The sequence below is a fragment of the Bactrocera latifrons genome, unplaced genomic scaffold (assembly GCF_001853355.1).
Source record: "Bactrocera latifrons isolate USDA-ARS-PBARC rearing strain unplaced genomic scaffold, ASM185335v1 scaffold_25, whole genome shotgun sequence".
Lineage (NCBI taxonomy): Eukaryota > Metazoa > Arthropoda > Insecta > Diptera > Tephritidae > Bactrocera > Bactrocera latifrons.
Window position 1 is genome coordinate 1275266 of NW_017536074.1, and position 13811 is coordinate 1289076.

At 38.7% G+C, this 13811-nt stretch overlaps 1 protein-coding gene across 6 annotated transcripts in view; it reads right to left on the reverse strand.

Annotated features, from left to right (window-relative positions):
• LOC108969392 overlaps positions 1–13525 on the reverse strand; it is a 19421-nt gene extending 5896 nt beyond the window's left edge. For 2 of the 6 annotated variants that reach the window (XM_018934078.1, XM_018934072.1), the window contains exons 1-2: positions 5019–5298; positions 927–1483 (exon numbers count right to left, since the gene is read on the reverse strand). In XM_018934078.1, the coding sequence (XP_018789623.1) occupies positions 927–1227 (301 nt within the window). In that variant the 5' untranslated portion in view covers positions 1228–1483; positions 5019–5298. Of the gene's footprint in view, positions 1–926; positions 1484–4599; positions 4802–5018; positions 5299–13410 lie in introns of those variants that run through there. The other 4 variants (XM_018934073.1, XM_018934075.1, XM_018934074.1 and 1 more) reach the window with 4 other exon arrangements.
• Between the last annotated feature and the right edge of the window lie 286 nt (positions 13526–13811).

Here is a 13811-nt window from a genome sequence, read left to right on the forward strand (position 1 = left end):
ATCTAATTGGCGCCACGTAGCGAAAAGAAGAAACGACTGGCGCGCTGTTGTTAACTCGGCTATAATCGCGTAAGCGGTGACTACGCCAATCAAGAAGAGAATATATAAATGATTAGTATGTTGAGCTGAGTCGATTTAGCCATGCTCGTCTGCCTGTATATATACGAACTAGTCCCTCAGTTTTTAAGATTTCGTTTTGAAATATTGCAAACGTCATTTTCTCTTCAAGAAGTTGCTCATTTATCGGAACTGCCGATATCGGACCACTATAACATATAGCTGCCATACAAACTGAACGAACGGAATCAAGTTCTTGTATAGAAAACTTTCACACTTCACAATGTGTCTTCACAAAAGTTGGCACAGGCTATTTTCTAAAGCAACACTGTAATCTCCGAAGAAATTCTTCAGATCACCTCACTATAGAATACAGCTGCCATACAAACTGAACAATCGGATTCAAGCTTTTGTATGGAAAACTATCACATTTGACAAGAAATATTCACGAAATTTGGTATAGATTATTTTTTGAGGCAGCAGTGTAAACTCGGAAGAAATTGTTCAGATCGAATTACTATAGCATATAGCTGCCATACAAAATGAATGATCGGAATCAAGTTCTTGTATAGAAACTTCCACACGTGGTATCTTCACGAAATTCGACATGGATTACTGCTTAAGGTAACAATATAAACTCCAAAAAAACTCCAAAGAACGAATTACAATAGCATATAGCTTTCATATAAACTGAACATATAGTTACTAAAAGAAATGCACTTGTGAAGGGTGCACCTTCGGTGCAGCCGAAGTTAACGTTTTTTCTTGTTTCTTGATATATTCACAACTTCTGCTTGTATGTGTAAACTAATTGAAGATAGTTTTTGTCGACCAACTATTTATTAGGAAAATATTTATTATATGCTCACCTCTTTTCGGTTTGTAGCCGTAGAGTTCCAGTACGGGCATGCCGTCCTCCATGAAACGCTGCACCTGCTGCCATTTCTCCACGTCGACGCCTTCGGCCCTTGGACGCTCATTGGCCAATGACTTGACATCTGGTATAACTTTGTTCTCGATATATTTGATATTCTTCAATGCTGGATCCAATTGTGCGGCAGTGCCGACGTCGACACCATCGGCAGACACGCCGCCAAACGCTGCTGCACAGATCAGCGCCAAAACAGCGACGCTCGTCGCCGACGGGCGCCCGTTAATTTGATTGCTCATTTTCTATAACTCACTCGCGTTGGAATTATTTCCTCAACCGATTTGTGCGTATTGAGAATTTGGATGTTTTTATTTAAATTTAAATTTACTGTTTTTGACAAGCGAAATTGTCAACAGAAACACTTGTAGTTGTTGTTGGCTTTTGCAGTTATTTTATTGTTATGGCACTACTATTTTGTTCATTATTGCGCAGGCGTTGCAAGTGCTGAGCTGAAGAATGGACGCGCGCTTCTGTCGCCTTACATCGCTATATTTACTGTGAAGACAAAACAAAACTGTTTTAGCTGATTTTATTGTCTGCATATATTTGTCGCTTGACGCTAGAATACTTAAATCAAACCATCGAGTGGTATTGGGTATTAGTATGCCGCGCAGACAGGAGCTTGTGCTAGCGCGTGGTTGAGAAGCCGAAAACGTTTTATATCGACCAACTTTCAAATCGCAGATAACAAATGTGATCACATCAAGAAAATATTTTGTGTAGTGGCGCACGATGCAACAACACAAACCCACAATAAAATCAGCACAAAATAGCTACTGAAAATTTCCAGAGTTTTTGCCAGCCGCCAACCGGTTTAGTCAGCAGTCTTTCGCTTTTGTCTAGTAAACTTTTCCCAAATTGTGCTTGGAGCGCTTTCCCACTTTAGACCAAGTTAACGGAGTTGTCATGTACGAGTCACTCGTTACCAATAAAGTTTGTCTCCAGAGTGTGCTATTGTATTAATACATATGTACTACTTGGTTCATAAGTTTTTCTGTGCAGCATTCATGTGTTGTGTAAGACTTGTCACCGACGCACGCGAATGGCATTTGAAAAGCTTTGTTATGTCAATCACGTACATACATATATGAATGACAATTACAATAATAGACAAAAATGCAATATTCGAGCGCGTAAATAGCGTGCTGCTCAAATGTACAGTTAGTAAGAAGTTATGGCGCGAATTTCATGAGAGATCTCTTGCGGTTAGTAGACAAGTAGTTAAAAAAATTCATAATTTTAGAGTTTTTGGCTCCAAAGTAGTAAGAGCGCTGTTACCTAACAAATATTTTTTAATAATAGTCTGTAGCTTGCCGAGATAGAGTTCGCCATTATAACATGGAGATGTACTCTACTAATGAAAGGAAGCCAGGTTGCTCAGATTAGCGTAAATAGGAATTCCTCAGTTGTACTGTCGACTCTGCTGTGTTCACTTGTAGGAAATGAACATCAGGGAGACAACAACATAGTTATAAATTCCTAGACGAATAGCATTAGAAGTCAAACACCTGCAATCTGGTTATGAACTCTTTACAAAGAGGCACAAGATCTCAACCTCCAAGGATAGAGCTAACTACTAGGTACCTGGGAGTAATTTGGACAGTAAACTGACGTGGAAACTGAATATCGATGAGAAGGTGAAAAATACCAGTGCAGATCTCTAAGAATGTTCTAAGGTGCTAGGGTCATCGTGGGGTTTGTCACCTGTTCTTATGGATTGGTGTTACACAGCGGTAATCAAGCCAATCTTGATTTGCCTTGCTCTGGTCTGGTGGACCGCTGTCAGCAATAGAATCCGTTGGACGCTGGGTTCTATTGCGCGGAGCTAGATCTCAGGCGATCGTTTAAGTTGCCGTAAAACTACAGTATCTTCCAGGCAGATGTGTTTGCTTATTTCTAAAACCGCAGGAAATGATATAAAGAAGCGTCAAAGAATACATTTAGAATCACGGAGGTAGTAGACAAAGTGGCTGAAGGAACCAACTGCATATGTACTGCGTTCCAGGCCACAAAGGGGCTCCGAAAAATGAATTATATGATAATATTGCCAAAACTGACATCTATTTAGCTAACGAACCATAAGAAACCCGCGAATCATTTAAAACCATACACAGTGAAATTTCTGAAAGGGCTGGCAGGCGGACCAAGCTGGGGTGGAATGCCCTAGGAGCATGAAGAATCGACAAGATCATGCGAAAGCTAGCGGAAGGAAAACAGTCAAAAACTTACATGGTCTTGAAAAGACTTCAGAACGCCTAGTCAAAGGTTACAAATTAACAATGACACATGAAGAAAGTGAAGGGAAATAGGCAATAGAGAGACGCTGGAACACAACGAAGGAACTGGATAAAGTAGCAAAATTATATATCAAGTCATAAGTATGAAAATATTATAGGGAAATTTCATTCTTAATTTTACATCCATTTTCTTTTTACATTTATATTGACTTCCGCAAGTTAATTGAGAACTACTCAAAAAATGAAAAAAAAAAATCCAAAAAAAATAATAAAAAAAATAATAAAATTCCTAAACCCACTATAGCTGACCACTTTATTTTTAATTTCAACACTGGCACGTATTCTCTCTCAAACGGTTCACCCGAATTCGCAGCAGAAATAAATTTTTTTTTAATTATCCTTAGCCATGCTCGGCATCTGGTTCTGTTTCTGAAGGTGCGATCTCTTGGAGTCTCTAACATGTTTCTTTATCTCTTTTGTACTTAAAGTAGACTAATTTTTGCTTGTGCTTTATTTACATTACCTCAAAATAGTTTTCAGGTCCTATCACGATGCAGTGTTCAAAAAAAAAAAAAAAAAAAAATCATGGAAGGAACTGAACGTTCGATCAGAGCGGATCTAGTCGTCTACTTTTTCAATTATTTTTATACCTATGTATTTATTTGACTAGGTACCCCATCTTAATAAGTGTTCCATTAATTGTAATCAATACTGTTTGAAATTGGCTCGAAGTATAGAGTAGTAGAACTCTGAGAAAACTCAGCCAAACAATTAACAAAAGTTTAGTAAGCGCTCGTTTTTGGCAATGTTGACGAAGCGTCTACGTTTTGGCTAGGCAGCACGTCAACAAAAAACTTGAGTCGTCAAACAATGACAGCTACATACATATATATGTAAGTACATGCAACGAGCTTGATCACAAAAAACTAGAAATAAAATAGTATGCAAACGGGATTAATGAAAGAGAATAGTAAAATAGAAGAAGAGCAAAACACTTTACGAGATAAACAAATAATCACAATGCCGGACGACAGAGTACAAAAAGTGGGGTCGGCGATGGCTGCTGCACGGGCAGACGTCACGTTGAGCAGAATGGTTGAGTGGCCACTTAAATTTGATCGCATACAAGGCTGTTCGGGGACAGTTGGGCCAGCGCCGCAGCGCAGGTCATGTCGTCCATTTGTTATATGTGTGCTGGATGTATTTGAGGCACACATATGTGCATACCGTTAGTTTTCGTGCGTAGTTTAGTATGAGCGTCATGTGTACATAGTTACTTATGGACCATATTAGATGTGTGGGTGTTTGTGCTGTTATATGAGTAAAGTCTGCACCAAAGTGCTGTATTATTTAGTTGTACATATGTATATTTACTATATATATTTGTGCACTAGTTGTTCGTGCTTGTGATTATAGCGGAACAGCGATAAATTAAATGAATTTAAATTGAAGATGATGCCACAATGAAATTAACTGCGTAAATATTTTGATAAAATCGTCATTAGCAGAGCGGAGCACTCTCCGTGTTAGACATTAAGATTCGATTTCAACAAGATTTTTTAAATTTGGATTAATCCGTTTTATTTTACTGCGAACTGCACTTCAAGCACAATTAAAGCTTTCGGAAACCGCGTTCACTTCCGCAAGTTGCATGTGCAACGTTAAATTGCCACTGAAATCACGGTCTGTCCGTTGCCTACAGTCGCAGTAATCAAATCGAAAGCCTGCCTGCCGCTGCAATGCACTCCTTCACTCCAACGGATGGACACACCCGCACTCGCCGTTGGGCATACCTACGTGGAGTAACCATTCAACTGTCGGTCGGACAGAAGGTGGTGCGCCTTTTTACACCAATTACACCCAATTTTAATTTTAATTTCAATTCGCCTTTCACAATTCAACATCCAATTTAAATGTTCAATTGAATTCTATTTGCACTGCTTCTTTTTCTTGCGCCTCGGTTCTGCTTCTTCCTGCACTTCCACTTCAATTCACTTAATAACACTGCTTTCGTTTGCGTTTTGTGTCCGCCGTCAGATTTTTTCGTCGTCCGCGCTCAGCAAATTCTCAATTTGTACTGGCCGCGCGTCAGTTGCGCTGCCGTTGCTGCGGCTACCGTGCGCTCCAAATTATATCCATATGTAGATACTTGTGGGTACAAGTTTGCTTATGGGGCTRTGGCGGTGGCGGTGGCGGCGACGATGAAGGTGTTGTGGCAGCGCTGGTCAGCGCTCATTATTCATGATTATGCCTTTGCGAAATTGTGTAACCGAAAAAAGTCGCGGCGGTTCTATGCAAGTTCGTCAGTGACTGTCAACATGTCTGCTTTGTCTGCCTGTCGGTCTGTCTGTAGTGTAGTTGTCTACGCGGACGATCCAACAAGTACACGGCTTACAAAAGTCAAACGAACATTCCCATTCCAGTTCTAAAGAATACGGTAGATCTTGCAGCAGTTCGAAGCCTAATACGACTATGGTGACTAAGTCTATATGGCGAAGTGATCTTAGGGTTGCGTTTGTTGTCCAAACTGAGATGCCTACTACCTTAGATATTTCGCCTACCTTTAATCGGCATTCCGTTAATATGAGGTCGTAGATTTCTTTCATGTTATTCTTCGTGATAATCTTAGTTTATTAAAATCATACCACGTTAAATCTGGTAAAATTAGAAGAGGACTCAACGCTCTTTGATTTCAATACGCGATTGCCTTTCCAAAGCAAGAATCAATTCGCAACCCATACTTGATCTTTCATGCGCGACCAAGAGTAAGATATTCACCTGAAATTTTGTAATCGTCGAATACAGGTACTTATCGGTGTGTTCCAGAGAAACTTTCATCATTTATCAACGCAAAATAACAGCGTAACTGGCGTCGCCTGTCCGACCGGTGTTGACTGTTACGCTTGCTGGCCTGTGGGCGCTACTGCGGCTCAGCGGTCCGTCGTCCGCCGTTCTCCCCTCTACTGATTTATTGTTGGCAATCTTCAATTATGGCATATCAGGTTTTTCAGCGTTCGCTTGTAGCAATCAGCATCATCGTATAGCAGATAAAAATACCGCAAATGCGTTGCAACATCAACTTTGAACACTGACTGAAGTAGAGATTGTTATCACTCCACCGTTTATCAACGCGTTGTATAATAATAGAGTGCGTCTGCATTCCCGTTCTTATGTGACAAGTGTGTAGTGAGTCCACTGCTGTCGCATTGCTGGCCGTCGCTGCTATTTAAAATGCAGTTCACGTTTGCACACTTTTCGACATCTATTTTTAGTGAAGTTATGCGCTGGAGTCCGCTTGGCCGCTCACTATGTTGGACCACACTTTAAGCCACTGTTTCATTCTAGACAATCGCCCTTGCCTTCTCGCGTCCACCATCTAGAGTAGCCCACAAATGCACACCGTGTTCTTCGCCTAATCGCCCGCTCATCCATCGTGGCAGGGCCGAAATGTGCGGAAAGTTCGTTGCATATTAAAAGTATTGTGTGAGGAATAGACGCTTAGTGAATCATAATGATGATGAATGTGGCGGTAATAAACAAACTTTTATAGTCCTATGATCTCATTTTCGTATAAGGCATAATATTGTATACTCGTATTAATGAGCTTATAGAACTTTCAAAATATCTATGTATGCATTAGTGCATATTTTACTGTGTGGTGAATAAAAAATAGATAAAATATAATAATGAAGGGCTTAGCTTTGAATGGAAGCTATTAAATATTTTAAAATGCATATGTACATATATTTTTAAAAGCGGGACGTAGAAAGGCGTGGTAATTCAGTTATCTTTGCTGAGACCTCTTATTTATTGAACGATATTTAGACTATAAATTCAACCGGAAGTTTCGAATAATATATATTATAAGGTAAATGGGGGCTAGAGCAAGTGTTGATCTGATTTTATCCATTTTAATCACGGTACCCACTGTCTTCTTAATTTCTTTAAGATGCGTGCGGGATTAGAGAACAAATTCATATTTTATTAATCTAAAATCACTTTATTGTTTTTCAAAATATTCTCCTTTTGCATACGTTTGAACCGATTTTCGAAACACTTTGGCACTCTGATTGAGGGATTTCCAAAACATGACTTTTGAACACATCAACTGCCTTTTCAACTATCGAAGAACCTTGGTCTCTTTGTTTATCTTTAATAAGATAAAAAGAAGTCAATCGGTTCCAAGTCAAGACCTTATGGTGGATTACTTCAACAAATTAGCTGCAGTTGTTTCAGTCATGTGGGATAGTTCACATTGCCGTGGTAAAGAGTGATCCTACGATAAGTCACATGACGACCTTGCAATATTATTGTGCGCACAGCATCAATTTTTTCAGGAACAACAACTAATTTTGGAAAACCTCTACAAAATCCCTCTTGGAGTGATCTGCCGCCTCTATTGGATTCACCATACCATCGATAAATACTGATCTTTGATGAAGTTTCATCGTCAAAAGTTTAATTAAGTTCATCTATTCATTCTCGATAAGTTAATTCTATTTTTTGGTCAAGAAGAATATTTTAAGCTACTGTAAAGAACACAAATAGCGCTCCTATGTCAAAACGTTCTGAGAATACATACCATGAAAAATATCAACCTTGTGAATTTTCAGATTGCAACACTAGTGTTGATCCCGAATTAACCTACGTATATCACATATTGACCAGTATACTTATATCACATATACCAGTATGGTATAAAGTCAACTGGAAGTTCGAAAGTCTTTCTGATGTATATATGAGAGCTGAGAAAAGTAATGAGCCAATGTTATCGATTTTTACGATCATTTAAAAAAATGCTCTTTGTCTTTCATTAGGATGCCTTACAGTTTTACCAATGGTCATGAACACTGAAATACATATATTCGATATATGGAGACTTGAAAAATTATAGTCCGATTTTGACTATTTTTGATCCTGAGATTGTATACGTATCTAAAATATACTTTTTGTGCAAAGTTTTATTTCGATATCATCATTTGCTCTTGATTTATATATGGTAAGGTAAGGTGAAAGAATTCATCGTTTAAGACATCACTGCAGTATAATAAATCACTATAAAAAACTATCAGTTGATGATTTAGGCGTAAACTTCTCTAAGGAAGTGGTATTTCATAAGTATATATAAAGGGTAATCCATTTAGAGATTCCCTACTTTTTTTTAAAGAAAAAACACAGACATTTAAATGCAATGGGGGTTGTTTATTATCATTCAATAGAATTTGGCATTTATTTTTTCGAAGATGTTGGCCGCGGCTACCTCTCAGATCGTCTATTGAGTTCAACTTACTATGATTCGTTCGTGAATTTCGACTGGTAACTGGCAAATGACACACGTTAAGTTTTGCTTCAAGGCTTGAATCGAAGCGGGATTGTCCGCCGAGACTTTACATATCGCCAAAGGCAAAGTCTAACGGTGTGATATCACACGATCCTAGTGGTCAATCGGCCGGCCCAAAACGCGAAATTATCTGTTCATCGAAGTGTTTTCTCAATAAATCCGTTGATTGATGCGATGTGTGGGAAGTGGCCCGCCTTTTTAAAAATAAATGTCATCGACGGTGACCTTGATGGTTGTGTTATCACCGGCATAATTTTTGAAGAAATATGGACCTATGGTTCCACCGGCCTATAAGCCACACCAAATCGTTTTTTTCCTAGATAAAATTGCAGTCCTTAAATTTCTTCAGGTTGCTTTTCACCCCATATGCTACAATTTTGCTTACATACCCATTGGGAAGGTAGAGCGGCTTCAGTTCTTGCACAATCTGTATTTTATATGCTTTTAACTAAAGATTTCAACGTAAAATACGTCAGGTCGTTCCATACGTCAGTCTAAGTTGCTGCGAACTTCGCCGAAACGACTCTCCAAGGTCTACGTGTACACTCTCAGCTACGGCTGCTATATATTTTCTTCATTGCGTGCTATTTGGTCGAATATTATACAATAATGAATGCTGGGTCTTAAGCAAGATGGGTGATGGTGTTTCGAACAGTATGTTCAGTAGACCGATTATGCACGAAACATATTTACAGAACGTGAATTTTCGTATTCAAGTTGAACGTGTTTTAAATGTTGTACAGGCGTAAGTCTTCTCATGATGAAATGCCAAACAATACTGAATAAAAATAACATAACAGTTTGACACGACTCACGCGTGATCTGTCAAGAAAGGCTATAGAAAAGAATGCCTTTACTTGGATCACCCGTTACTTACACTATACAGTAGATTATGAAAATTTATAAAAGTCCTGCGTCAAAATATTAGAAGACTGGTATATTTATTATTAGAAACAAGTAACTTACGACGACTTCTCATACTAGTACTGGCAAAAAATCTGTGTTTCCCAAACTACAATATGGGGCAGAACTGCGTCATTTGGAGTGAGTTATGTTGTTAAAATAGTTGGTATTATGAATAAAGGATAAGGCCATAAAATAGTACAGTATCATTTGCATACAACTGTCAAAATGTTGCGCCTAATCGGGAACGCAGTCATCTTCTAATGAGATCTTACTATTCAGATCTCTCTATACAGCAAAAATCGGGTAAAAGTGTGTATCTTTTATAGGGAACTTCATTAGTTATCCGTCAAAAGATTATGACGGCTGACATGTTTGGTAGAATTGGTATGATGCTACTCCAATTTCAATAAATTTTGCATATAAAATTTGCTTAGGTAGTTTGTTTCTATTCCTGCCGGTTCCTCTGAATAAATATTATATGTGATGATGATGGCGATTGAACAAGAGTCAGTTGAAATCCCTAAAATTGAAGAAACGACAACTGGTGAAAAGCTCATTAGATCTCTTCCGATTTTCCTCGGATTGGAACGACTGACTTTGCGAGTGTGAGTGTCAGTTGCAGACCTGATTTCGCCAAGCTCTCGTGAGGTCCATCCATCCAGTAGTGAACACTAAGTATTTTGCGGAGCTTCGACATATTCTGTTCATACTGGAACAGAAGTGACTTTTCGCAAGCTTATAAATTTCATATTTGGTGTACCAGGTCAGATATCTAGAGACTTATCTTGAGGTATTTTCGCTAGTTGGCGCCGAGAGCGCATAGTTCTAGTTTTATTCGTCGCATCGGGTCATGGCAATACCTTTTTGGAAAGCTCATTTCACGCGCTAACACGTGTTTTATTGATTGATTGATGGTTTCAACGTTTTCGTTCTGGTGTAGAGGTGGTCGAAGATGCGCCACGCTACGGAAGGCCTGTCGTCGAAAATTGCGATAAAATCGAGACCGGCATAGTAGCAGCCGTAGCATCGGTCAAGAGCTGGACATGGGTCATCAAACCGTTATAAAATAAAAAAATAATAAATAAAAAATACCGCAAGACTTTTTTGACAACCTATTATAATGAAGAAAGGAACAAGTATTACTCTTGAAGATAATGCTATATATTCGTAATACGTATGAAAACAATGCCTTCTCTATGAAAGTCATGCTATACATAATCCTCACAACCAGACATCCACCGTCAGAGTGTTTTTGTCCGGCTATGAGAGCTGTCCACACATGACGTCAAAAACGTATGTTTTAAACGTATTCTTAGAGTTAAAAGCTGAAATTTAGTATTACATTTCGTGAACTATTATATTTATTGAACTAATAAATGCGAGCCAACGTCAGGTAGGAGTGTATAAATGACAATTATCCCATTGGTTACCGTTGAGTAAAAACCACTGTGGCAAAATTCCAAAAATTAATAAGAATTTATGGTAAAGACCGGTAACTAGTATAATTATGTAATTATATGCAATCTTCTTGACACAATTTATCGAATCTTTTCCGTTTTCAGGCATAATTTGAACGATGCCATTATGGGTAAAAAATAGTAAGACTTTTTAATTTTAAATTCGAAAGCCCAATCGACGAAATATTAATTTATATGTTGGTATGAATATCGGTGACATCTGTGCCAAATGTCACATCAAAATAATCATTAGTGTTCAGTTTACGATTATCTTTCTAAAGCATATGAATCCATTCGGCGATTTTTGTGATGAGTGAAATCATTCACCAAAAGTTCCATTAAATTTGGGGTGCGGGATCAAATTTTTGGTATCGGAACGGTCAGAAGGTTGCGAAAGGCCTTCGGTGAGAATTGTTTGTCGCAAGCAACAGAGATTAACGACGATTGACAGAGATCTTACAGGTATCGTTAGAATATAGGAACGATCTGTGAAAACTATTTTGAAAGATGATTCGGGTCTAAGAAAAGTGAAAGCACGATTGTTTCTAAAATCACAACATTTTTTTTCGAAAAACAGCGCCGACTACTAGGATGTCAGAAAGCGTATTATTACTGACGATGGTTCTTCGATGTAAGCTTACGATCCGAAAACAGACGATTAATCGGCCGAATATCGTGGCAAAGGTGAGCCAAAGCCATTAAAAATAGGTCAAGTGCGGGTTAAGAATCAAGATTGTATTGACAGTTTTCTTCGATTATCAAGATGAGGTGTATTTTCATTTCTTCCGACAGGCGAAACTGTCAACAAAACAAAAAGGGGCGAAATTATGCACCACGATAATGCACCGTCGCATACTGCATCTATTTTTCATGAGTTTTTCGCCAAATTATCAACCGATATGATGCCGCAACTACCGCATGCACCTGATTTAGCTCCGTTTGACTTCTGGCTATTCAGCAAACTCAAAAAACTTCTTCGGGGAAACCGTTTTGAGTAAATTGAAGCCGTTAAACGTGAGTAGGTGTGCTTATTGAATACTATTCCAGGAATTGTCTTTAACCTGTTTCGAGGATAGAAAAAAAAACGTTCGGACAAGTGTCTTGGGACCAAGGGGGATTACATTGAGTGGGCGACAAAGATTTTGAGTAATAAATTAAGAATTTTAAAATTTAAAATAAAGTCTTACTATTTTTAGTTTCCGTGTCCGGTTGTTGGAACGTATTTATGTCCGGTTAAAGGAAAGGAAGGAATTCGTGTTTACATAAAGGTTTTCTATGAAAATATTAATGACTGTTCATGAAATGTGTCCTTTAATGGGAGTTGTCCGATTATAATGCCTGCCCGCAATGGGAAATTTCACTGTGTATGTATTCGTATTAGGAAAACCATGTCTCATTTGGGAACGCAGCTCTAATCATGACAACAAGCCGCCAAATAACCTAATTATCGCTTTGATATCGCTCGAGTTTTAGTTAGTTCTATATGTGAAATCAATGTATTAGGATAAAATGATAACTATGATCCGTTATATAACCAGCGATAATACGTCAATTTGAACTGTTAATGTTTATATAAGCCTTTAATTAGCAAATTATATATCAGTATGTATGTATATAATTTTAAAATCGATTTTAGTTGTATAAGTCTATAAATACTTCGTAAGTAATCTTCATCATTGTAATCAATTGATTTGCTTTGTAACATTTTGACTACAATTCCACTCGCTCGAGCTCGTAAAAAAGCCGGCACATTAAATTACTCGAACAAATTCGTGTTTACATAAATACGCAGCTGCTTCGGCTGCATTCGTTCGAGGCTTTTTTGCCCAGCATATCTCAAGTAATTTTACTACGATTTTTCGAGGCACATTCATGATTACTCGTACATACAAATGCACGTGTGTATGCGCGTAGATGTGCGGATGTGCGGGTGCGGTGAGTGGAAGCACTGGCCGAGTGAATGGCAGCTGAAATGTGTATCCGGTGCGATTGCAGTGGGCAGCTGGGCGCACAGGTGGCCAGCAGTGGCCAGTGTTTACTGCGAGCTACTTGCCACCACTCACCATATGAGTGAGTAACTGTAAATGCACGAGCACTACTGAATATAGTGAATATATGTATGTAGCGCTAGTAGCTTGGGAAAATGTATCTGTTTGTGTAACTCAACGCGTAAAAGATATACATATGTATGTATGTATATGTGTGTATCGAATATAAAATTTTCCGCAATTAAGTAACGCGTTTTCAGTTGGAAGCGATTGTGGTTGGCTTCAATCTAACGGCATGTCACACTAATTAGCACAAATTCCTTTTTGAAACCGAACAATTTTCACTGCCCGATCGATACACTTGTAACGTGTGTGCGATTTTTCGGTGCTACGCAGCAGCATTTGCCACCAACATAGCTGCGACATTACGCAAACACAGCACAATTAATTGCAAAACCGCAAGAGTGGAAAATATTAACAACAAAACACATACGCACAGCTAATAAGGAGCGTTTTATTTGCTTTTTCAGCGTTTGTTTGCAAGCGATTGCAAAAATTTCGTACGCGTTGTGCGGAAAGTCGCGTCTGTTATGCCGGAAAATTTACAACGAATTGAAGCTATCAACTCAACGCCGTTCGGTCCCTGCACGAATTTAGCTGGCTGGCCGACCCTTCCCTCCGCCAAACGATAAGATAGTAAGCGCTCTGCAAAATGTCTGTAATGTTGCTGTTATTGTTTTGTTTTTGTAGCCGTCTTCATGCGTAGTAACAATGGCACAAAAGAGCGGCTGTCTGTGTTGGCTACAAATGTTATTATTGCTATCGCAATGTGTTTGTTGTCACACGTAGGGGTTGCTGCCACTTCGGGAGCCTACAAATCAATCCGTCTCCGAA